The sequence below is a fragment of the Falco peregrinus genome, chromosome 13 (assembly GCF_023634155.1).
Source record: "Falco peregrinus isolate bFalPer1 chromosome 13, bFalPer1.pri, whole genome shotgun sequence".
Classification (NCBI taxonomy): domain Eukaryota; kingdom Metazoa; phylum Chordata; class Aves; order Falconiformes; family Falconidae; genus Falco; species Falco peregrinus.
The window spans coordinates 3,759,261-3,780,656 of NC_073733.1; the positions used below are offsets into that span (position 1 = coordinate 3,759,261).

The 21,396-nt window shown below is 45.9% G+C and overlaps 1 protein-coding gene across 1 annotated transcript; it reads left to right on the top strand.

Annotated features, from left to right (window-relative positions):
* Positions 1 to 3,597: 3,597 nt before the first annotated feature.
* LOC101912605 (uracil phosphoribosyltransferase homolog) lies at positions 3,598 to 20,865 on the top strand. The gene is made up of 7 exons (XM_055818365.1): positions 3,598 to 3,943; positions 9,456 to 9,498; positions 15,513 to 15,582; positions 17,744 to 17,806; positions 18,563 to 18,724; positions 19,491 to 19,589; positions 20,438 to 20,865. Exons 1-7 carry the CDS (start codon positions 3,669 to 3,671, stop codon positions 20,542 to 20,544), a joined length of 819 nt encoding a protein of 272 aa, XP_055674340.1. The 5' UTR covers positions 3,598 to 3,668; the 3' UTR covers positions 20,545 to 20,865.
* Positions 20,866 to 21,396: the final 531 nt, after the last annotated feature.

A 21,396-nucleotide genomic window follows, 5' to 3' on the forward strand; every position in this document is an offset into this window, starting at 1 on the left:
TTTTTAGCTGCTTGTAAAAACTGGAAGCCACACCAGGCAGTGCAAAATACAGCAGGAAGACCTTGAGTACCCATCATACCATGCCCACACCAGGGAACTGTCTTAGTGTCTACCAAATACCTTGAAGCCATTCCTCGTGCAAGATAGAAGGTACGAATGACAGGAGAAACAACATATGGAAGTTCATATGTTAACAACACAGTTACTATATTTAGAGGCAGGCATGAAGCAGTATATTAAAGACATGCCTATACCTAGCTGTGCTTTAGGTCAGCCCTGAGATTATTCTGCCCCAGCTGACAGACCATATCATAGTTTTGTGGCTAAGATCCAGAAATGAAACTCATTTTGATTTTCCTTTCATCATCGTGAGTTAGGACACACATATCCAGGCTGCCCCCAACTTTTTATTCAGACCTTTCCCTTCCAAGAATTTCCTGGGATTTGTAACTGAATTCATACCTCATTTTAACATTCCCCTTGAAGGGCTGAGTGTACTCCAACCCTATCTTTAGATTATTTTTTTTTTAGCTTCGATCCATCTTCTATCCATGTGATAAATGGGATTTCTTAACAGTTCTTCTGGGACTTCAGCAGGGTGCTTTCACAAACCTATGAGCAACATACCTACTACCTGTTAGCAATGCTCCCTCCACTTGGACACGCAGTGAAGCTGGTTTCATGTAAGCACATAAGTTGCCAACTCTACTTCTTACCAGACTATAAATAAGTATATGGCTTGTTACTATTTCTTGATTAGGATTAAATGCAATCATAATCAAACATATTCAGGATAAGAATGGGCTTATAAGGAACAATATCAACCTTGGCTTTGAGGATTCTGCGATAAAAACTGATGCTTCAAAAGGCCTGAATTAATACGCCTATGGGAATAATTTGAATCAATTTTTATAGCTTTTTATAAAACCTCTTGGTTTATTGCAGTTCATACTTTCATTCTGCCCTATATTTCACAGTTCACATCCATCTGCAAATGTAATTTTTTTTGTCCATTCTGACTACATTTTCCCCTATTCATCTATTTTGAAGTAAATAGAGTAAATTAATACCAGTTTATTGCCTCTGAAATGCCTTGATTTTATGAGGTATGTAATACCTCCACACTAAAATTTCTGTGCTTCTACACTACACCCTAATGTATGGTTCTTACAGGAAAAAATTAAGTACCCAATCCAATATCTTTTATTAGGCAGATGATGCTTTCAAAGTGTTGAGAAAACATGAGCAAATTAGCCTTCATGCCAACACCCCATATGCCAGGGGTGTCTTCATTTTTTAATCTTTGTTTTGCCATCAGGGATACTGAGAGATGTTAGGACATAACGTGCTATCTTTCAGCACACTGACCTTCTTCGCAAGACCTAGTTGGTGACTACACAGCTCCTGCAAGGACTGGTGGCTGTACAACAAATTATACCCACGTGCACCCCTCTGATTAACACAATATTAGTATGCCACAATAATTTAGCATTTAATAATTTAGTATTTTAGAATTGGCAGCATAGTATTTTATGGTGCTTTGGACGACGGTGTGGAAAAAGTCCAGATTAGATGTATTTTAGGATTCTATTCACAGCTCTCCTCTGTGGCGAGTTATTCCCATTTCCAGAACTTCTACTTCTTCTGCTGAGCTGCTACTGTCATCTTCTCTGAGTGCCAGCTCTGAAGCATGCATTGATTTCTGTCTGTCTCCAAGGAGATTCTTCTACAGCTACATCTGCTGAGAAACAGATTTTGTTTTTCTTTCTTTTTTTTGTCCCACACTACTTTTTTAAACAGTGTAAGTTTATAAAACGCGTCTGTTAGCTTTCTGTGTCTATAGCACGAGCTTTGTTCTCCTGGCTAGGTCACTTTGAGAGAAGGGGCAGTCCTGTTCCTGGCCACTGTAGGTCTATGGCCTCTTCCCCTCTCTGCATCTCCCTCGCAGTTTGTGCACTGATGCATACAGGTATCAATAATCTGGTACTGTGTAAATAAACTGGGATCAAAAGGAGAGAGAGAGAGAGGGAAGGAAAGAAGATGGGAACTGGAGAAAATACTGAGATAGTAGGGGGAGGAAATAAACGCAGCAGCACCAGGGAGTTATTGAAGAAGGAAGAGCAGGTAAAGGCAAAATGTGCAGGGAAAATACTAGTATCAAATATATTAAGTACCTTTTTGGCCTTCAAAGTGTAGGAAAAAATAACCCCATATGCATTAGCACAGAAAATGGAAATTCTAAAGCTGGTTTTTTTCTCAGTTCATGATAATGGCATATTAAAATTGCTAATTATAAAATTTTCCATCAAATACTACTCTCGCTCACATGGCCATGATGACAATTATTCGCCAGGTATTTATCTGTAGCTTTCCTGTACTTCATCTGATCCCATTGCTTCCAGTACTCCTTCCTTCTATCAGCATTAGTAATTTCTTGCCCTTCTTAAATGTTTACGGCACGGGGTATTGTCACCCCTCAGTTATCTGTAGACTAAGCTGCTAGCATTTAGCACTTCTAATTCCTTTTTCAAAATTAATCGCCTCCTCTCCACCCGTCCGCTGATACGGTTTCTCAGTGCCAGATGAATGACAGAACGTCATTTTCAATATTCCATCAGAACACTAGACATTGCTCTTTGTATTTCATGAGAGGAATGGGTTTATTTCTTATGCGGCTGGTGCTTGATGCAGAATTTTAAGACTGTATTAGACAAAAAAATTGCGCGGCTCTGTCCTAAAGGCAGTATGACCTGAATGCTCAAATGCGTGTTTCCGTCTTCAGGTTTAGGGTCTTGCTGGAAGTAGGTAAGCGGTTCTGTCGCTGGTCGCGTGGGACCTGCTCTTCTCTCCCTGTTGAAGGAAGGCAAGAGTGTAACGGTGCAGTTGCCTCAGCGCGGTACCGTGAGGTTTAGCAGTACACGTTTGCCGAGTGATTTTGCCAGTCTCCATTAGAGAGGCATTAGAGCCAAGTCAACTACTGCAACACCACAATTCAGGGTTCGTTTACCCACACACAGGGTATTCGGTGCTGCGCATGTCCAGAGAGCTTGAGGCAGTGGAAATACTGGACACGTATCACGCGGCCAAGAGCCTGCACTGCAGGGCTGGGCCATGCATGTGTCTGCACACACCCAAGTGTGGCAACGAAGCATTTATAGCCAGGAGAAATTCACAAGTACATATTCAGAATGTGAACCTGCGCTAAGCTGATGTGTATTATAGTTCCTCATACCTTGAAATGTCCCCCTAAAACAAACCAAAAATCCCAACAAGAAATACAGCCAACAAGCCTACAGCAGAACATCTGGGCCATACAGTGTGTGGGGAGAGGCGGCGTTCGGCTCCTGTTTGAGTAGGGCCCTGCAGGATAGGGCGGCTCTGAGGGAAACGTGCTGGAGAGCCCGAGGCGACGGGGGAGAGCCAAGGCGCGGCCCTGACGGGAGCCCCTGAGGCGGCGCGCGAAGAGGCGCGAAGCGCGGGCAGGCGGCGGGGACGCGACGTCACCAGGAGCGCCCCGCCCACCTCCTTCGCTTGCGCTCCCGCCGCGCCTTTGAGTGGCGGCACCGGCGGCCAATCGGGCGAGGGCGGCCCGGCGCGCTGCCCGCCCCCCGGCGGCGGCGCAGCGGGGCCGGCGCGTGGCGGCGGCGGGCGGGGGCGCGCCCCGGCGCATGGAGGCGATGCCCTGCCAGAACCAGCGGCTCGGCCCGCGGCCGCCGGAGGAGCAGGCGGCGGGCACGGCGCCCGGCGGCTCCCGCCTGATCCGCTTCGCGGAGCCCGGCCAGGACAGCGGCTGCCCCAGCCCGGACAGCAGCAGTAGCAGCAGCAACGGGGTGGCGGCGGCGATCCCCGCGGGGGAGGGCGCCGCGCCGCCGCTGGGGCCGCAGCTGAAGCTGCTGCCGATGAACGACCAGCTGCGGGAGCTGCAGACCATCATCAGGGACAAGTGAGCGCGGGGCGGGCCGCGGGGCAGCCCGAGGGGGAGCAGCGGGCAGCGTGAGGGGAGCGGCGGCCCGGCCCCCCTCTCTCAGGGAGCCGCGGCCCCGGCCGCACTGCCGCCTGCCGGCACGGCCCAGCCCGCCGGGCGGGTGTTCCCCGCGGAGCCCGGGGGCGGCGGGCGGGCCGCGGGGCTCGGGGTGCTGCCGAGCCGGGCCGAACGCCAGCGCCGCCGCCTGCGGCCATTGCTGCTGACGCGCGGCCGGCGGGGGGGGGCCGGGGAGGGGTGGCGGGGCCGCCCGCCCCGCGCCTCAGCGGCCCGGCCCCGCCCCGGAGCTCCGCCTCGGGGCCGGTGCGGACAAAGGCACGCGGTCGGCGGCTCTTACCGGGCTTTTTACGCGCCCTGATGGGAGGTTTCGCGGATCTCAGGAGCTGGCTTGCCACATCATCATCATCAACACCGTGCATGAGCGGCGAAACCTCGAGGGAGCCGTAGCCGAGTGTCCCGGCAGGAGCTGCCTCTGCTCCCACTGCAGGGATGGTGCGCGCAGGATGGGGGTGGCCCTCTCGCTCCTGTGGGTGCTGGTGGCCACCATGCTGGCAGGGAGCTTGCCGCATGTGGCACATGCCCATGGGCATGCCGCATGGGCACAGCCCAGTTTACGAGCCCCACATCAAATAAGTGTGTGCAAGATTCCCACAACATTAGTGCTGACACGATTACTGTTGTGCTGCCTTAAATTTAGCAGGCAACATATGACAGACGTAGGTAGCAGCCATCTATTAAAGGCCAAATTTGCCTGCTTTGGTGCAAGAACCACCAGCAGACACAGAGGTGCAAAATCAAGTTTAGTAATAGAAGGGTCAGGTTCTGAACAAAACCTTTTTTTCCTGCAGCACACTCTAACATCTACAACAACTAACACACGGCGGGGACACAGTTCTTCCCTTTGTTTCCTGTCTGTCCATCTGCCTAGGCCACATTTTTGTATTTCCTGGTTCTTGGGTGCTTTGCAGCTAATAACACTAACACATCATTATGCAAAACTAATCACTGTCTCTCAAAGCCAATACTTGCATTAACTTCATTAGCTGACATAAGCCTTGTTACCTTAAACTAATTTATATTGTTTTTAGTCTTCAAAGCATTGTGGAAAAACAAAAACTCATTGCAGGTGGGAGCACACAGAGGTAGCGCAGTCTCGTTATGAGGAGGGCAGTTGTGGCAAGACCACACAAAAAATCTCTGCAGGTGAGAACATCTACCTGGCAGCCTTCCTGCAGAGCAGAAAGGGAAGTTGTAAGTTGGCTAAGCAGAGAGAGAGAGAGAAAATACAAACTAGGCTTGGTGATGGCCTAGAAAAGGTTTTGAGGTTAGTGAAAAGGAAACAGCATATAGTTTTGATACCTAGGCAAATACTAGCAATGTGGTTACTGCACCCAGCTAGGGTTTTTATTCCTGTTTTGTTGTAAGTAGGTTTTGAACTCTTGCAAATACATCTAATAAATTTCTGGTTATAGTGAGCTTATCCAGAAGCCAGCAGCTGATATTTTAACTGTAAAGAGTTTTTTTTTCCGGAATTGCATCAGCTTCATTGCACAATACTTTGGTTAGGAGAAGTATAGACTAAGGCTTGTAAATATGAATTACTCATAACAGCTGCAGTGATGGCAAACCGTGCTTGATTCTGAGCATGGCGCTGCCCTGGCAGTGGAGATGGAACTGTCCTGTGCAAGCTCCCTTCCCAGCCAGCGAGGAAAATGGGACAACAGTCTGCTCAGAAAGGCAGGTGTAGGCTTTGTATGTTAGGAAAGTAGGGAAATGTTATTTTTATGCTCTGTCCCAGGAAGTCAGCTGCATCTCAGCAAACAGGCCTCAGACTGGCCTATTTTAGTGCCTGTCATTCAGAATGATGCTAAAATGTGGTCAGTTTGAGAGGATTTCTTCCGCACTGGTTAGAAACTGTTGCAGTAACCTTTCCCTGGGCAGGTGCAGTCTGCATTAAGACGACTTTATGACCACTGCAGTATTAAACCAAGTGCTAAAAGAGACTCCTCAGAAGTACCCTATTTGTGAATAAGAAGCTGCACTGCAAAGAGGAGCCATCGGTCAAAAAATCTGACTTAAACTGACAAAAGGGTGCATTCACATACACTGCGTGGTGAAGAGGAAGAACTTGTATCATCTGTGGGGCAGCTAGATACCTTGTACTTGATCTTTCTGGATTGAAAAAAACCCAAACAAATGGCTAAGAGCTGTCTTAACACGAGGATATTTGCATTACTTAATGCTGTAGGAAATGGATGTTCCAGGTACAGTGATCACCTGAAAAGGGCAGATATTAAAATGCAAGCTACTACGGGGAGAGAAACAGAACAAAAGTAGGAAAAAACAGTCAGTTTAGGAATATTACTGTGAAGTAAGGGATAGATACTCCCAGTGCAATGCAAGGTAGAATCAGGCATGCTGCATGGAACTAAAGATGGTCAGGCCAGGTGCAGAAGACCTCAGGGACTCCATTTTGTCCACGGTGTGAGCTGCTCAGGAAAGCAGAAAGCTCTTTTCTTGTTTCTGAGAGGCTTCAGAGAAATAAATCGCAGCCTTTAAATTGCAATAGAAGACTTCATGTGGCTGGTCATCCTGTCCTGTGTTGGGTTCAGAGACAGCTGGCTGAATCAGTAATGTCCATCTGGTAGACTGAAATGACCAGGTATTTCTTCTGCTTCATTGAAGTTAACAAGAACTACGTCTGTGTGCCAGAATTGGGGAGATGGATAGATCACCTCAACTTGAGTGTGTGCGGGTTTGCTCATTTTTTCACTGGCTTGTTCACTTTTCTGTCTAGCAAATGCTTAACGGGCGGGTAGTTGGCTTTTACACTCTATGTTGGGTATAAATTTTGAGTCCTCTACTGGGATGCATTTAAGTATTGCATGTTTACGAACAGTTACAGCTTCTTTCTAGGGAGCGTATGATCTCAAAGTAATTTCTGGCCTGCACAGATTAGAACCAGGGATCTGGAGGCTTAAATGAGTGCTGCAGTTATTTGTAATGTAGAGGTCTGGTCTCTGTAGAAGTAAATTCATTAGCTTACATTGGTAGTGTCATTTTAACTCCTCATTTAACAACAGACCTGATTATTTAAATGTAAATTTTAAAAGGTTATTGTGTCTCATCATTTCCCCTTCATGGCAACAGTTTGTCCAGTGCCTTAAGCTTTCTTATAAAGGCCTTTTACAAATTCTGTTTAGGGAAGCAGCTTTTTTTTTGGCTTCACAGTGCCCTGGGTGTCTGTCAAGAAGTTCTTCTGTAAGGTAACGAGAGAAACAGGAATTACTACAGCGGGTCAGACCACAACCCACATAGCCTACAGCCATACATCGGTGGTTGTAACTATTACCAGGTGCTAAAGCAGGAAGAAAGCAGCTAGCTTGTACTACAGTACATTCCCCAAAAACATTTCTTCTCATCTCTTTAAGACATGCACATGACTTTTAACTGTACATCAGCCATACTCACATACTTTCAGAAACAAAATAAAACATTTATATTGTTTAACATGTTTGTGTTGTGCTACAAGTCAAGTTTTAACACCTTGGTTTGTTAGATGCTGTCTTGTTACTTGATTGAGCAGCTGAAAAAGTTTCTAGTCTGCCATTGATCGTTACTTTCGATAGTTCTATCTGGTATTTAAGGTGAACAGTTAATGGTGTTTTCACATAAGCCTTTTTTTCTGGCCCCTAGCAGTTCTCATATGATGTGGGGCTTGAAATCTGGTCACAGCTTTCCCGCTGCTGGTGTACAAGAGGTCTGTCATATTCAGCATTACTAGTATTTGTCTTTCATTTTTATGCACCATTGTTTTCTGTTGTTCTCCCCTCAAAAAACCAGGCGTAACTGCCTAAGGGTGTTCAGTGAACTGTGCATAAAAACCATCTATGTCTCTCTGCAAGTGCAGTAGTTAATTTAAAACCTAGTATTCTAGTATTAATCTAGTATCTGTATTAATAACTCATGGTACTCACTCTAAACGTGTGTCACTGCAGTCAAACCCACAGTCCTGGCATTGTTGGGTTTGTCTTACCACTCATTCATGAAATAATGGCTACATTTCCATACATGCCATAATGTGGAAGAACATAGGTGTGCCACCTACACACTTTGCTACTTCTCTTTTTAAAAAATATTTATACACACCACCAATGGAAATACAAATCTCTTCAAAAATCTTAATAAAACCAGTTTGTATAATTGTAGGGTTTTGGGGGTTGTTTTTTGCGGTTTTGAAATTGGGGGTTTTATTTTTGAGTGTCGCCTTTCTGGTTAATGTCAAGAGTCACAGAAAGTTATTAATATCCTGTCATTACCAGAAAGATGGAAGAAATAAAAGCAAACACCATTTTTATTAGTGGGTTATTAGCACACAGAAAGAAATTAGATTAGACTGACACTGTTTTTAAAAGTCCTTTTCTTTTAGCGTGGCTAAGTTACCAGTTGCCCAGGAAAAAAGCAGACAAACCTGCTGACTTTCACCCATGTGAGATGTTGCAGAATCTAGGGGATTAAATGCAAAACTCTCTTTATGGTATTTAAGGAGAAACCCAGAGTATCATGGTTTGAAAACGAGAGGGGCGTATGCCTGCTGTGACTAATGGCACATTTCATTTAAAAGTACCTGCCTATGAGGTTGATGCTTTGCCTGTTTTTAAGGCTGGCATACTGTAAGTGTTGGCTCCTTAACTGGCAGTTTGTTCTACTCTTGGGTAGTGACAGTTGGTCTTGACGTGGGAAGTGAGGTGTTAGAAACTGCTTCTAAATTTCAGGCTTTTAGCGTGGCATACTTAGTGTGTGGCGGAAGGAAGCGAGCTTATTCCGTCTCCTGAATGGGCCCAAAGCCACGCAGCCACGGGAGCGAACAGCTGCACCCAAGGTACTGAGCCGGCAGAGAGGAGTTTTCATGGGAATACTTGTGCATCCCTGCTCACTGTAGTCTCAAATTCACCAATCTAGTCATCCTGTGCGTGAATGCCAGATAAGATAGGGTACATATCCTGCTTACCAGGTGTGTTAATTCGTCCCGGGGCTAGGGGACCGCATTACCACTGTCCCATGGTTTCTGATTGACTTAACGGGCAGAGCAGAGCTCAGAGCTGTAGGGAGCGTACCAGGCTGGTGCACATCTGAGCTTGTGAGGGGTTTTGGAACTCAGCTGGAATGGTAGAACAGTGGAAAACCTACAGGATATCATCCTTATCTTTTCATGCTTTGATTGCTACTGGCACAGTGCAGCAATGTTGCCAGCAGTAAGAGGCAGACCCCTGTGTTAGCTCACTGTGTCTCAGGCTTCACTGCCAAGCGGGAAACCCATGAAGCAGAATCTCTGTGGACTAAATTTTGTATATGGTAGAAGGCTTTTCTCTGAACTGCCTTTAGAATATATTGTCTTTGAATTAATATTGTATTAAATCAATATTCTTAAAATTATTCCCCAATTTAAAATATAAATTATTACCTTTTTCAGGAAATCCAGTAGAGGAGACTTCGTATTTTCTGCTGATCGTCTGGTAGGTAAAGAATTTCTTCTTCTTGGTATTGTACTTTGTAACTCTTCCATAAAACGGGTCTTTCATAGCAGAATAATGGTGGTGTGAGAGCAACTTTTCTATACAAAGGGAATTGCTGTTTGACAATGTTCTGTGTAGAGACTTCTGTTCTCTGTTACGGGCTGCTTTCATCTCAAACCGTTCCAGAAACCATGTTGTTATCAAACACAACTACTTCAGGATGGAGAGCAGTAGTAATAAGAGAGTAACTGTTTAAAGACAGATGCATAGAGGCTACAGATAATTCAGTTTTACTTTGAAACAGTACTTTTGATCTTGTGAACAGAGCTGCACAATTTCTACAGTCTAGATGTTAACAATTGCTTGTACACAAAATGCCTCCTGGCACTTGTTGTGTATTAGATTAGTAGCTCTGGGTGCGTCCACACTGGGAATTTGTTTTTAGCTGTATGTTAGTTACCAGCAGGGACAAAGCAATTTGAAGTTTTTTACAGATTTTAGTAAGTCAGTACAAGGACTGTTGGGAATGCAACATTCATCTCATTTAAATTACATGCTTAAAGAAAGCCACAATGCGCCCACACATAATACTTCCTTGTATTCATGAGGGTGTTTGCTGTTTGCAAATCCACATTCATTAGCAAGGAAAGTCTGTCTTTTCCCCTCTAGCAGAGTCCAGAGACCATTCAGTTGCCAGCACCAGCAGGCAGGTTTCCTGCGATGAGCCCAGTCTTAATCCGTGCCTTATCCAGGCTTGCTCAGGGCTTAGATAGGACCACAACCTAAGACTGTGACTGCAGTACTTTGAATCTTTGTTACTTTACCACTTTCCCCCCTGCTTTTCCCTTCTTGAGGATGTTTCTTGCGTTGCCATTCACCAAGAACAGTAAAGGCCCAAGCCAACCAATCCCATCACTCATAACTCGTGTATCAAGTGACTGGAGTGCCGCCTTTGCCAGTAGTACTTCATAATGGACAGGCAGAAAGTCACAGCCCCAAGCTTGTTCTGTGCCAGCAGTTCTCAGCAGATACCATTTAAATAGACACATGTCCTTTATACTTCATCGGACAAGTAAGAACAGCCCAGGAAACATCCACCACCTGTGAAAGACCAGCTCAACTGTGTGTCGTTCCCCCTGGGTTTTGTGGTTTCAGGTTCTTCACGTGTTTAAATGTGCAAGAAAGATTCAGGAAGCCAACAAAGGTCAACACCAGTGATGCCACACATTTACAGGGTGTAGGTCGCCAGTGCACGGGACAGGCCCCTTCCCCACCAGTACTCCTTTCACAGAAAGGCTTAACGTTCTCATTTTGCCTTACATTAGGTTCCCATCATGCTGCATTGTTTAAGGAGCATTCATTCTTGCCAGCTTCTGTGAATTAAAGAGAAGCACTCTATTCCTAATTGGTATTTTCAAAAGAGAGATAAACACTGGCTATTCTGACAGGAAAACCTTTCGCGGTCTTGACTGTACCTTTCTGTCATTAATTAGTGCAAAGGACCTCTCCCACATACCTTCTCACTGTACTTGAAGGTCCTGTGCCATTCTGAGGGAAGCACTGATGTTTTTTTTCCCTCCTCATTGCTAGAATGAAAACTGCAGCTTCCAGGCAGTGAGTTCAGGCCCTTGTCCCGCTGTCTTCTACAAGCTGGCCACCACTTGTACGGATAGGGAGCAGCTCTTTGCAGAAGCACCTCTGTTTGCTGGTCATGTGGATGTTTGCTGCAGAACCTGCTAGTTCATTTTCCATTTTGTAGGAGGAATTTTATGCAGAACAATATGTAGGACTGTCTCATTTTCTGTATGTTCTTCCTAGGTGTGGCGAAGAACAGTTACAATGTCGTGTGGGACGTGGCCTCTACTAGCCATGGAGGGGTGCAAAGATGGTTAAGACTTGCCATGTTTCCCACCCAGTTAGCAAAGAGAGCTTGGTGGCAAGATGCAGTACGTGAAGAGAAGAAACACGTGCGTGGGATTGTAGGGTAGCAAAATAGATCTTGTTGCAGAGAGGAAAATGGGAACGAAGTCAAGCATGCTACTAGCTTGGCAGTGGCAATATCTCCTAAGGTCACCATAGGAAGAGGTCTTCGGCAGGGATTCTAAAGCTGATGAATTTCTGGTGGTACAGTTTTTTTTCTTCTGACAGTTTGTTTCATGTGTAAGGGGATGACACAAAAGAAACATTCAAAGATACTTGTGAGAGAAAGGACTTGACAGGTGGTAAAGGTTATCAAGGAGTTGAAGCCACTGCCAGTGCTGAAAGGTGGGGGTTAAAGTCAGGAGGATGAAGACAACCCGTGTTGTGTTTGTGAAGGAGGCAGCCGTGGGAAGTAAGCGTCTAACACCAAAGACGATCAATCATAATTTGCGGTAGCAGATAGCTGGACAGGTAGTGAGCGGCGTTAGTGAGACCCATTTGAGAAACACCGGCAGACAACTCCCGTCAGTGCAAGAGGCTCGCGCTGAACCCTTGCCTGTGTGCTGCGCAGAACCCACGCAATGTGGAAGCATTTAATTGTTGTCACCTTGTGGGATTGCTGTAGAACTAGTGAGATGCTCACAAAACTCACAGCATTTTTACTGAGACCACCTGTTGGTTTTTTTCCCAAGGCCTGCTCAGCAGGAGGTGCCCACTAAGCTAGGTGCAGCCCTGTGAGGTTAAGCTGGTGCTGCACAGCAGCTGAGTGGTGTGGTGGTGTGGGCTAAAGAGGCCAGGCGAGTACCAGGAAGAGGAGCTGTCTCCCAGAGCCATAGAGGACACGCCATGCCTAGAGTTTTGGCAAGGAGCAAGTAAACCTGACTTGCAGGCTGGGGTCAGGCAGATGTTTGTCATTTGCACAGCACTGACCTACAGCCTCAGTTCACAAGTACAGTGGTGCTTGTCAGCAGAAGGTAGATGTTGTGGTTTGCCTGGAGGCCTGAGGTTGAGGAATTATTTTTGCAGCCCTACCAGCAACTCCCTGCATAACACTGAAGAGGTCACTTCACCTTTCTGCCCACCTACCTCTCTCAGGGGGGCGATAATGCATACTTTAAAAGTGGTTGGAAATCCTGAGGTGCAAAGAGATACAAAGTATGGCTGGCAGCCCCACTGTCCTGCCTTCCCTTCAGCTTCCAAGAAAAGCTACAACTGAATGGGTTAGGGGATCCCCCTGGGAGTTACTATGGTCTTGGAAATTCAGTGACACGTGGCAATCATGTAAAATACAGTTACAACTACTGGTTTCCCACAAACAGGGGAAGATAATAATGGTCACTCCAGAATTTATTTACATTCTGGTTTCTTGGCGTGGAAATGCTACACCTTTTTTTAAAGTGCAGGCAGGTGGAAGAGTTGTAACACGCAGCCGCTGAGAATCACAGATGCCTTTTGGGGTGGCTCTAAAAGGGCTCCCGTTTTTCCAGTTTTGTCTGGTCACAGCACCACCGCCTCTGACTGCACCCAGGCTGGTTTCCTTATTTAGTGATTGCACCTCTTCTGAATGAGAGTACTGTCAGCCTTCTTTCTGTAGTTGCCTATGTACAAATTTCTCTGTTCATGGACTCTGAGGAACTGGTCAAACCTGATTTCTTCCCTGCTATTTGAGCATGGTAAGGAGACTTTATTCATGTGCTTAATTGGCTGAGAAAAGGTAGATTTCACTAACATTTTCATATCCGTGAAATGTTTATGTGGTAATTAGCTAAAACTCCTTGGACCTCTATTAACTGTTGTTTTTGCTAACAGTTCTAACAGATCTTGTACTAATGAAGGTTCGAAGCAAACAGTATTTCGATTTGCTTACTGCCAAGGCTCTGTGGTAAATCTTCAAACATAGAACTGTAATAAATTGAGCACACTGACATATAATTATGGATATCAGCATTAAATGCTTAATCTAAAATTTAAGCATAACTGTAAGCCTTGACAGTTTAACTAGGCCTGCTAGAATTTAACATCCCTTTTAGCTTTTTTTCTTTCCCCCGATTAAAAATAGACTTTATTTTTTTATTGGTATCCTTAATTCATGGTTCTAATTTCTGGTCAAACTCTTCTACCTTGGGACCAAAGCTTTACTTCCCTGCTTCATGTGAGGGCCATAGTACCTGTTTTAGCTTCCAAGCCATGGCAACCACCTCTGTGAGAGAGGAGCAGGGCTGCTGGCTCTCGGGGCCAGAGAGAAAAGAGGTGGAAGTTATAATCCCTGAGCGTGGGGGTGGCAGAAAGCGTGGTGCAAAAATAAATGTTGCATCAACACTGACAAGTTTACAGAAGAATCCTTCCCAGCCTCTGTATGAACTGTTGGTATGTGTAGTAAGACCAAGGAGATTATTTGACTATAGACCTTCACTGGTTTACTCTAAACTCGTGGCAGATAATGTAGAGCGATGCTAACCCTGTCAACATGACAGCAGGAAGAAGAAAAAGCGTTTCTTCCAAACCTGGCTCACAAGTTGGCTTTTTTTCATGCAGTAGCTTTAAGAAAATAAATTTCTGTGTGAATGTCCCAGAAACCTAAAATTAAATCAAAGATTTCTTGGCTTGTTTATGTGAGAAGATGTCTTTCAGTAGAACACTGGTGCCTGCAGTCTCAGGATTAAAGTGACTGAGCCAAAAGATTGAGTCAAAAGCCCTACTTGCAGAGAGACAGGAGGAAGAAGAGGAGGAGGAGGAAGGTAGTAGAGCTGGCTTCTCTATGTATGCTCCTGGGGCCACCAAACGTGCAGCGAGTCAAGCGCAAAAGGGGACCGACAATTCCGAAGGGCCTGTTTCCCATGTGCAGTTTCGCTACAGTGGAAATACTACCCTGTGAATTGCTGTTTCGGTCTTTTGCTCCTGTTGTATGTCAGCTGCACCCTGTGACCCCTTCCCTGATTTAGTCTGACCACCACCTCTAAATACGGCTGCCACAAACCCAACTCTAGGAAAAAATGCTCATACTAAAGTCTCTAAAAATATCTTCAAAGAGGGATTGTCAATTTAAGGGGCTGTTTCTAATTCCTAGTAGAGACCGTTAGGAACTAGGGCAGAATGGAAGAACAGAAAAAAAATCTTCCAGTCTGTTCTGCCCTGTTTCTGAACTAAGAAATGTCTGAAGTGAGCAGTAGACTTGCTCAGTCCCAGGAGCAATCACCTCATTTCTGCCATCATACGGTGACTTTTGCTGAACAGGTTTCATCTGTGGCTTGGCAGGAGCTTTGCTTGAGCAGTTCTGGCCCGTGAATCTTTGGCTTGCTAGCAGAGAGAAATTTTACATCTCTAATGATTTCATAGGCAACCATTCTGGCTTCGGCTGAATGCGTGTCAGTACCCTTGCCTGGAGTACAGGTGCAGGGCCAGCACCAGGGGAGAGCTGGAGGTTTGCTGGCCACTGGAGGGGTGCGTGGCTGACCAGCTGCAGCTCCAGCCGAGAGGTCCCAGCTGAGACGGGCCATCTGTACTGTGTGAAAGCGCAGGTGCTTGGCAGAGCATCCCACAGTAACCACAGCTGGCAGGTGCCAGAAGGAGAAGGTGATAAAGAGATTTCTAGATCGACTGACTTGTCTTTGGGCATTTGGTGGTGCATGTACATGGCTGCAGCTTCTGTGGCTGTTCTGGCGGCCTTGCTGGAGTTTAGAAATATGGATGTGAAAACAGACCTCAGAGCCTAGCTGATGGGAAGCGAGAGAGGGTGAATATTCCTTTTTTCTCACTAGTGGTTTCTGTCAGCATGGTGAAGTTGCATTGGTGCTTCACTCATTTGTTAAGTAAAATTCGTCTGTGATGCTTGTGCCTGCCAGATCGAAACAAAGGCAGTTTTATGATTGCCAATGACCCGCCCCCCTGCACCCAGTTTCGTTTTGTGGACAAAACATAGGCAGCACCCCCAAAAGGTCTCTAAATTCAGTCCCTAACTACTATTAAAGAGACCCTTTTAGACCCATCAGGCTGTTAGGTGTTCACCTAGTACCTGCAGTAACTACTAACACTGAGTATCTTATCTCCATAGATAACAAATCCCTTTAAGCTGACCGATCTTTCTGGTTCTACAGATCAGACTTGTAGTTGAAGAGGGACTGAACCAACTGCCATACACAGAATGTACCGTGACCACTCCAACAGGTACGTGGGAAATCACTCCTCCCCTAGGCAGGCCTGGAAGTGGAAGCTTAAGTAATGGAAAAATATATGGAACTGTTACGAGGACCACTGAAGATCTTGAGTTGGAAGGAACCCAACTCCCTCCTCCTCGCAGGACTGCCTAAAACTGAACCATATGACTAAGCGTCATCCAGGCGCTCTTTGCACCCTGACAGGCTTGGTGCCTGAGGCTGGAACAGTTTTAACGTTCAGGGTACAAAGTTAAGGTCCCTAACAGTCCTTAAAAAGCTAGGTGTGTAAAACACAATTGAGCAAAACATACAGTCAGGGTTGTTATTATCCTAAAGTTTTTAACTGGTCTTGCAAAATCGTGATGAAAATTTGAGTGTATGTGCAAGATCAGTGTACTTCCCCACGCTGCAATGTTGAATTAAAACTGATAACACGCATGCCCATTACAGAAAAAGTACTTGGCACAAGCAGTTTTGCCACACCAGCCTCAATCCATCTCCATTTGCAACTGGGGGCCAGCTGGGAGTGACGATAAGCGGGAAAGAAAAAGTGGCTGTGCTGACACCAGGGGAAGCCCATTGCAGTAATTTTGGTTTGCTCCTGTTAACTGTAAAGATATGTCAGGTAGCATGTGTTGAGAGGTGGCTGCTTGGTGCATCAGCAGCTTCTTGGGAACGGCTGAAGTACGCGCAGTGAACCCACAGCACACTAAGACAGGCCAGGTGAGTGCTCTTCCCCCCGAGAACTTCATTTGAGTTTTTGCAGGGTGAGAGCAGCTTTGTATGTTTGCACCCTTGTCCCCTCTCGCAGTACCTCATTGACGTGTCTTTACTTTTAGTCAGAGAAAAGCTGGACTGAACACTCAATTCTGAAAGCAGACAGAGTTTAGGGACAGAGTTTATTTTTAAATAAAACAGCAGCTACTTTGTGAGCAGTGGTGTCATGGCTGTTCCAGGTCAGTCGGTGACGGGCAGATTGGTGACCATTTTCTTGCTGCATCACACAGTTTGACTGGCAGGTCACCTGCAGGTAACATCACTTGGAAGCTCTACAGTTGGAGTAGGCCACTGCCCTGGCTGCGGGCAAAGGGAGGCTCAGACCTTGCTCGCTGAGCACACGGCGCCTTAGCAAAGGACTCCGTTTCTTGCCCTTAGTCCCAGGCAAGCTGTAGATGGCCTTAGTCTGAAAGTGCTGTAGCTCTGCAGTCAGCGTGTTTGGCCTTTCACAGCAAAACCTGTGCCCAGTGCGGGAGCTCAAATGGCCTCAGCTGAGCTTTTCCAGTAGCAGGTGCCCTGGAGAACTTGGATGCCTCTGCATGGATTCCTGCTTACCTATACTGAGCTCTTTTCCTCCCGGCATTTGTAAGATGCCATAAGCACGGGTGATTTCTGTTCTTCTGGGCTCAGCAGCAGAACACCCCTCTGTGACATCGGTGGCACACCATATTCTTTCTCCTTTAAGAAAGCCTTTGGACTTTTTATCAGGCAGGCAGGGGAACTTGCAACACCTGTAAGGAACATCACCACCTGTTCTTCTCAGCCGTGGTGCTGGGCAAGCTCGTTACCAGCTTCTGGGGTTAGATCTGAAGAACTGGCACTGGGACATTCTTGTTTTGCTGTCTTTTTCTTTGAATTAACAAGAGGCCTGAGCTCACAGTACTAATCTCTCTCATATGCATACCGTTGCCTGCTTTTCTTTTTTTTTTCAGTGACCAAGAACACAGTGACAGTAGCATTGCAGCATCTTATTTTGTTCTAACTCTTCCACCTGCAGCACTGGACTCCATGTACCTGGCTTCTTAGGGGACTCACTATTTACCGTTACTTTGCATAGTGTCCTTCGTTTAAAATAACCACAGAATACCTGAGTTACAAAAAAGGATCACTTCTGTGCCGCTTGTCTGACACCATTTCTAAAGGCAGAAGAAGCTCAGCTCCTTTTCCAATTACAGTTTTGGCCCTAAGCCCCCAGCTTGTTTGAGGGCTGCAGGACACAGTGTGCAGACCGGTACATGCCACCTGTCGAGGTGTGGAGCTCACTGTTGTCCCTGGGGTATTCGGGGTCCATTCACACCCAGGTCACTTAGAGCAGCATCCCCCAGAGGGGCATGAAGGTGGGGCAGAAGGGAGCAATCACTGCCACTGACGCCTTGGTTTCTTTCCTCTCACAGGACACAAGTATGAAGGAGTCAGATTTGAAAAGGGAAACTGCGGAGTCAGCATAATGAGAAGTGGTAGGCAGATCCTGGTTGTTGAACGGGCACAAATTAAACGTTTTGGAAACCTGTAAGCAACTTCCTTACAAAACTGTGCAACAACAGTTCTCTGCAGCAGAGCTTTACCCAAACCTGCCAGTTGTTACTCTTGCTTAGGTATCCTTGACCACAAATGCCGAGTAGTACGTTCCATTAACTTTTGAGGAGACAAAGAGCCGCAGCAGATTTCACGTGGCCGTTGCAGGGCAGAGGCCAGGCCGGCTGCCCCCCCTGGTTTGCCGCCAACACTTCTGCTCACAGGGGTCTCCAAACCAGCCGCCCTCGGTGGGGGCAGAGTCACTGTTGTTTTGCCCAGTGCTGTGGAACAAACCTTGGTATCTGTGATGTAAAATCCAGCGGCTCCACAGCTTCCAGCGCTACGTTTGGCACCCCCCTGTCTCTGGGCAGAGCTCAGAGACGTTCTCCAAACCCCAGACGTTTGTTTTGACGTTTCCAGCTCCTGCCTCTGAGAGCTGAGCACTGGTGTGTGGAAACACCAATGCCCAGGAGCTGTGTAACATCAAGGAGACTCGGTTTTCTGTCAGAACAGAGAAAAAAAGGAAAATCACTTCAGGTGTTTTTAACACTTAGAACTGAGAAAAAAAATCCCCTTTTTTAGAACTCTTCACCAATGCAGTATTGGGGCTGTCTTATTTAATTGCAGCATGTTACAGTTGTGCCATTTCTCAGCGTGTAACAATTGTTCTTGGGGGTTTTTTTGCTGCTCATTTTGAGGAGAGGCAATGGAACAAGGTTTACGAGACTGCTGTAGATCAATCCGCATAGGAAAAATCCTGATACAGAGCGATGAGGAGACTCAAAGAGCCAAAGTGTACTACGCTAAGTTTCCACCAGACATCTACAGGAGAAAGGTTCTTCTTATGTACCCAATACTAAGTAAGTGCCTTTCCTCATTATGTACAGCTAGATTCATCCGAACAGCAAGTGTGCTCAGTGTAAAGGCAAACTTCCAAATTTCGGGGGCTTGGATTAAGTTTTCTGCTTGGTTTAGGTGACATAGCAGGGAATTTATCGGGCTGTGCCAGAATACATACTAGTCAGCCTGCACCAGCACGAATGCGGAGCAAATCATTTGGGCATGCCTGCGTTTGTGAGAAAGGTAGAAACATTAAGACATGATACACATTTAATTTTTAAAGTTTTGCCATGAGAAAAGACTCAAACAGTATCTTTCTCATGCTATTAAAAGACATTTTTGGATTAATACTGTAATCCTAGAAGTAAATTACTTTAGTTAATACTACCAAAAAAAAAAATATCTGGTAAATGTTGTAAGGAGTTTGTCAGGGTGAAGTAACTTTTTCAGTCGATGATTTAATTCTGGTTCTACACATAGAGCTCTTAATTGCTATTTTACTATTTTAGATGAGCTTTCTTGCCTCAGGGCTTTAATAAAATCCACCGACTTCAGTGCTTGAAACCTGGCAGAGTTGGCCGTTTCAGAGTAGAGATGAAGTTCCTTCAGCAGGAGACCAAAGTTTTCTACAATTAAGACATGCAGAGGTGATAGTTTTCCAGTGGGAAAGGACAATATCATCATTCGGCCACACCCCAGTGTTAACACGGATATTTTTGGATGGCCTAGGACAAGTTCTTCCACCAGGGAAAAGAGAAATAAAAATCTCGCTTTTTCCCCTTTTAGGTACTGGTAATACTGTCATTGAGGCTGTCAAAGTTCTTGTAGAACATGGCGTACAACCAAGTGTCATTATCCTGCTAAGCCTGTTCTCCACACCTCACGGTAAGTTGCAGGGGAGCGAGGAGGGCAGCAGAGCGAGCACACGTACCTTTAATGGGGAAGGGAGACGTTAGTCACACGCTTCAGACAGCGGTGAAGAGCTGTTCCTTTGCAGATACGGACAGCAGCAGCACTTTGCTCAGAGGAGGTTTTTTCTTCTTTTATTTTTGGCTGAATTGTAAGAGAGCGAACAGCAACACGTTCAGCACAGGCAGCGGGCTAGCAGAAAGGAAAAGGCCTGTTACAGCTAACGGCAAAACTATAAGTGGTTACGTATTCCTAGAAGCAGGAATTTTCACCACTGCCAGGTACACAAAATGCTTTGGCAGCTCACCAAGCAATGGCAGTCCTGCTGCTGCTCTGGACTGTAGCAGCCTGCGAGTGGTATTGGCTTGGCGCCCACCCAGAGCAGCAGTTCTGTAAGGAGCGAGGTACACGAAGCTACAGGACTGCCCTGTCTGCGTGTTCAGGACCTTGACTTGTGATGGGGATCCAAAGGAGGAACATCTGTTTCTGTGAAGTAGAACAGGTCTTGCGTGTTGTTTTTAAAATTGGCCATGGCAGAAATCTATCAAAAAAGTCAACTGGACGGGCAGTCTGTAACACTGTGGCGATGGGAGTACACGTGTATGGTAAAGGAAAGAAAAATCCAAGTAAAAAAATCCAAAAAAGCAGTCCGCTAAATTCAGGAGGTTTTCTCCTCATAGACAGTCAGCCAAGGCAGAAAGATGAAGCGGAGATGGAAGAAGCGAGCCTGACTTACCTGCTGTGTTCTGCTAATCGTGATTTAACATGTGCTGAAATACAGCTGCAGTGCTGTTGTCATTATTGCCTCTGCCCTCTCTCTAAAGGTGCCAAATCCATCATCCAGGAATTCCCAGAGATCACCATTTTAACTACAGAAGTTCATCCTGTTGCACCAACACACTTTGGACAGAAGTATTTTGGAACAGACTGACAGACTCGGAACAAATGAATTTGACTGTATGATGTCACAAGAGGGTTTTTTTTCTACGTTTTATTTTTGTCAAGTTGGTTGAGGGCATGTTTAAAAATTTTTTTGGCCAAAGGGGTAAATACCTGACTTAGATCGGTCCTGGTCAGTTACTGCCTGGACACTGGCTCAGGTACAGTAAGAAAGCACTCTGTCATGACGAAGTCAGGCATCTCAATGTTGGGGTTGTATAAATTGCTACACATTCTGCTTTAATTTATTTATTCTTCTATAGCCTGTCCTGTGGCTGCTTGCAAGAGCAAAATAAAACAACTAAATCACAAAGGTGTGTACTTAATTTCTAGTGGTAATGTTTGTGTCACTCCAGGCCAGCTGGTACAGCCACTCCTAATGCTTCCAAAACGTGGGTGCACTTGGAATTTGATGTCATTCTTAGCAGCCACACTGAATTTCTGGCAGAATTCTCAGTCTTTGGATGGTGGCCAAGAATTAAAGATACAGCTCTCTGAATTTTGCTCTGTATGGATCATTTTCAAATAGTAAAATGTCCACAGATGCCTTGCTCGGTGGTACTGAATAAAGCAGGTTCCTACTGCCGTGCGCCTTGCCTGGCAAGCTGGCGGGCAGCGAGGGTGGGAGCAGCGCCGTCTACAGAATTGTACACGCAGCGTACCCGAGGTCTGTCTCTTAAACCTTGTGTGGCTGAAACTGTATCGCTAGCCCTTTAAAGAAAGGGAAGCTGTGGCAAAAAGTTGGAACTCCGTTTCTGGCTTTGTTTGCAGAGCAAGGGGGTTTAAAGTCAAAAGACAAATACAGCCCTCGAGGCTTAGCACCCTTTCAAACACTCAGTGCAGT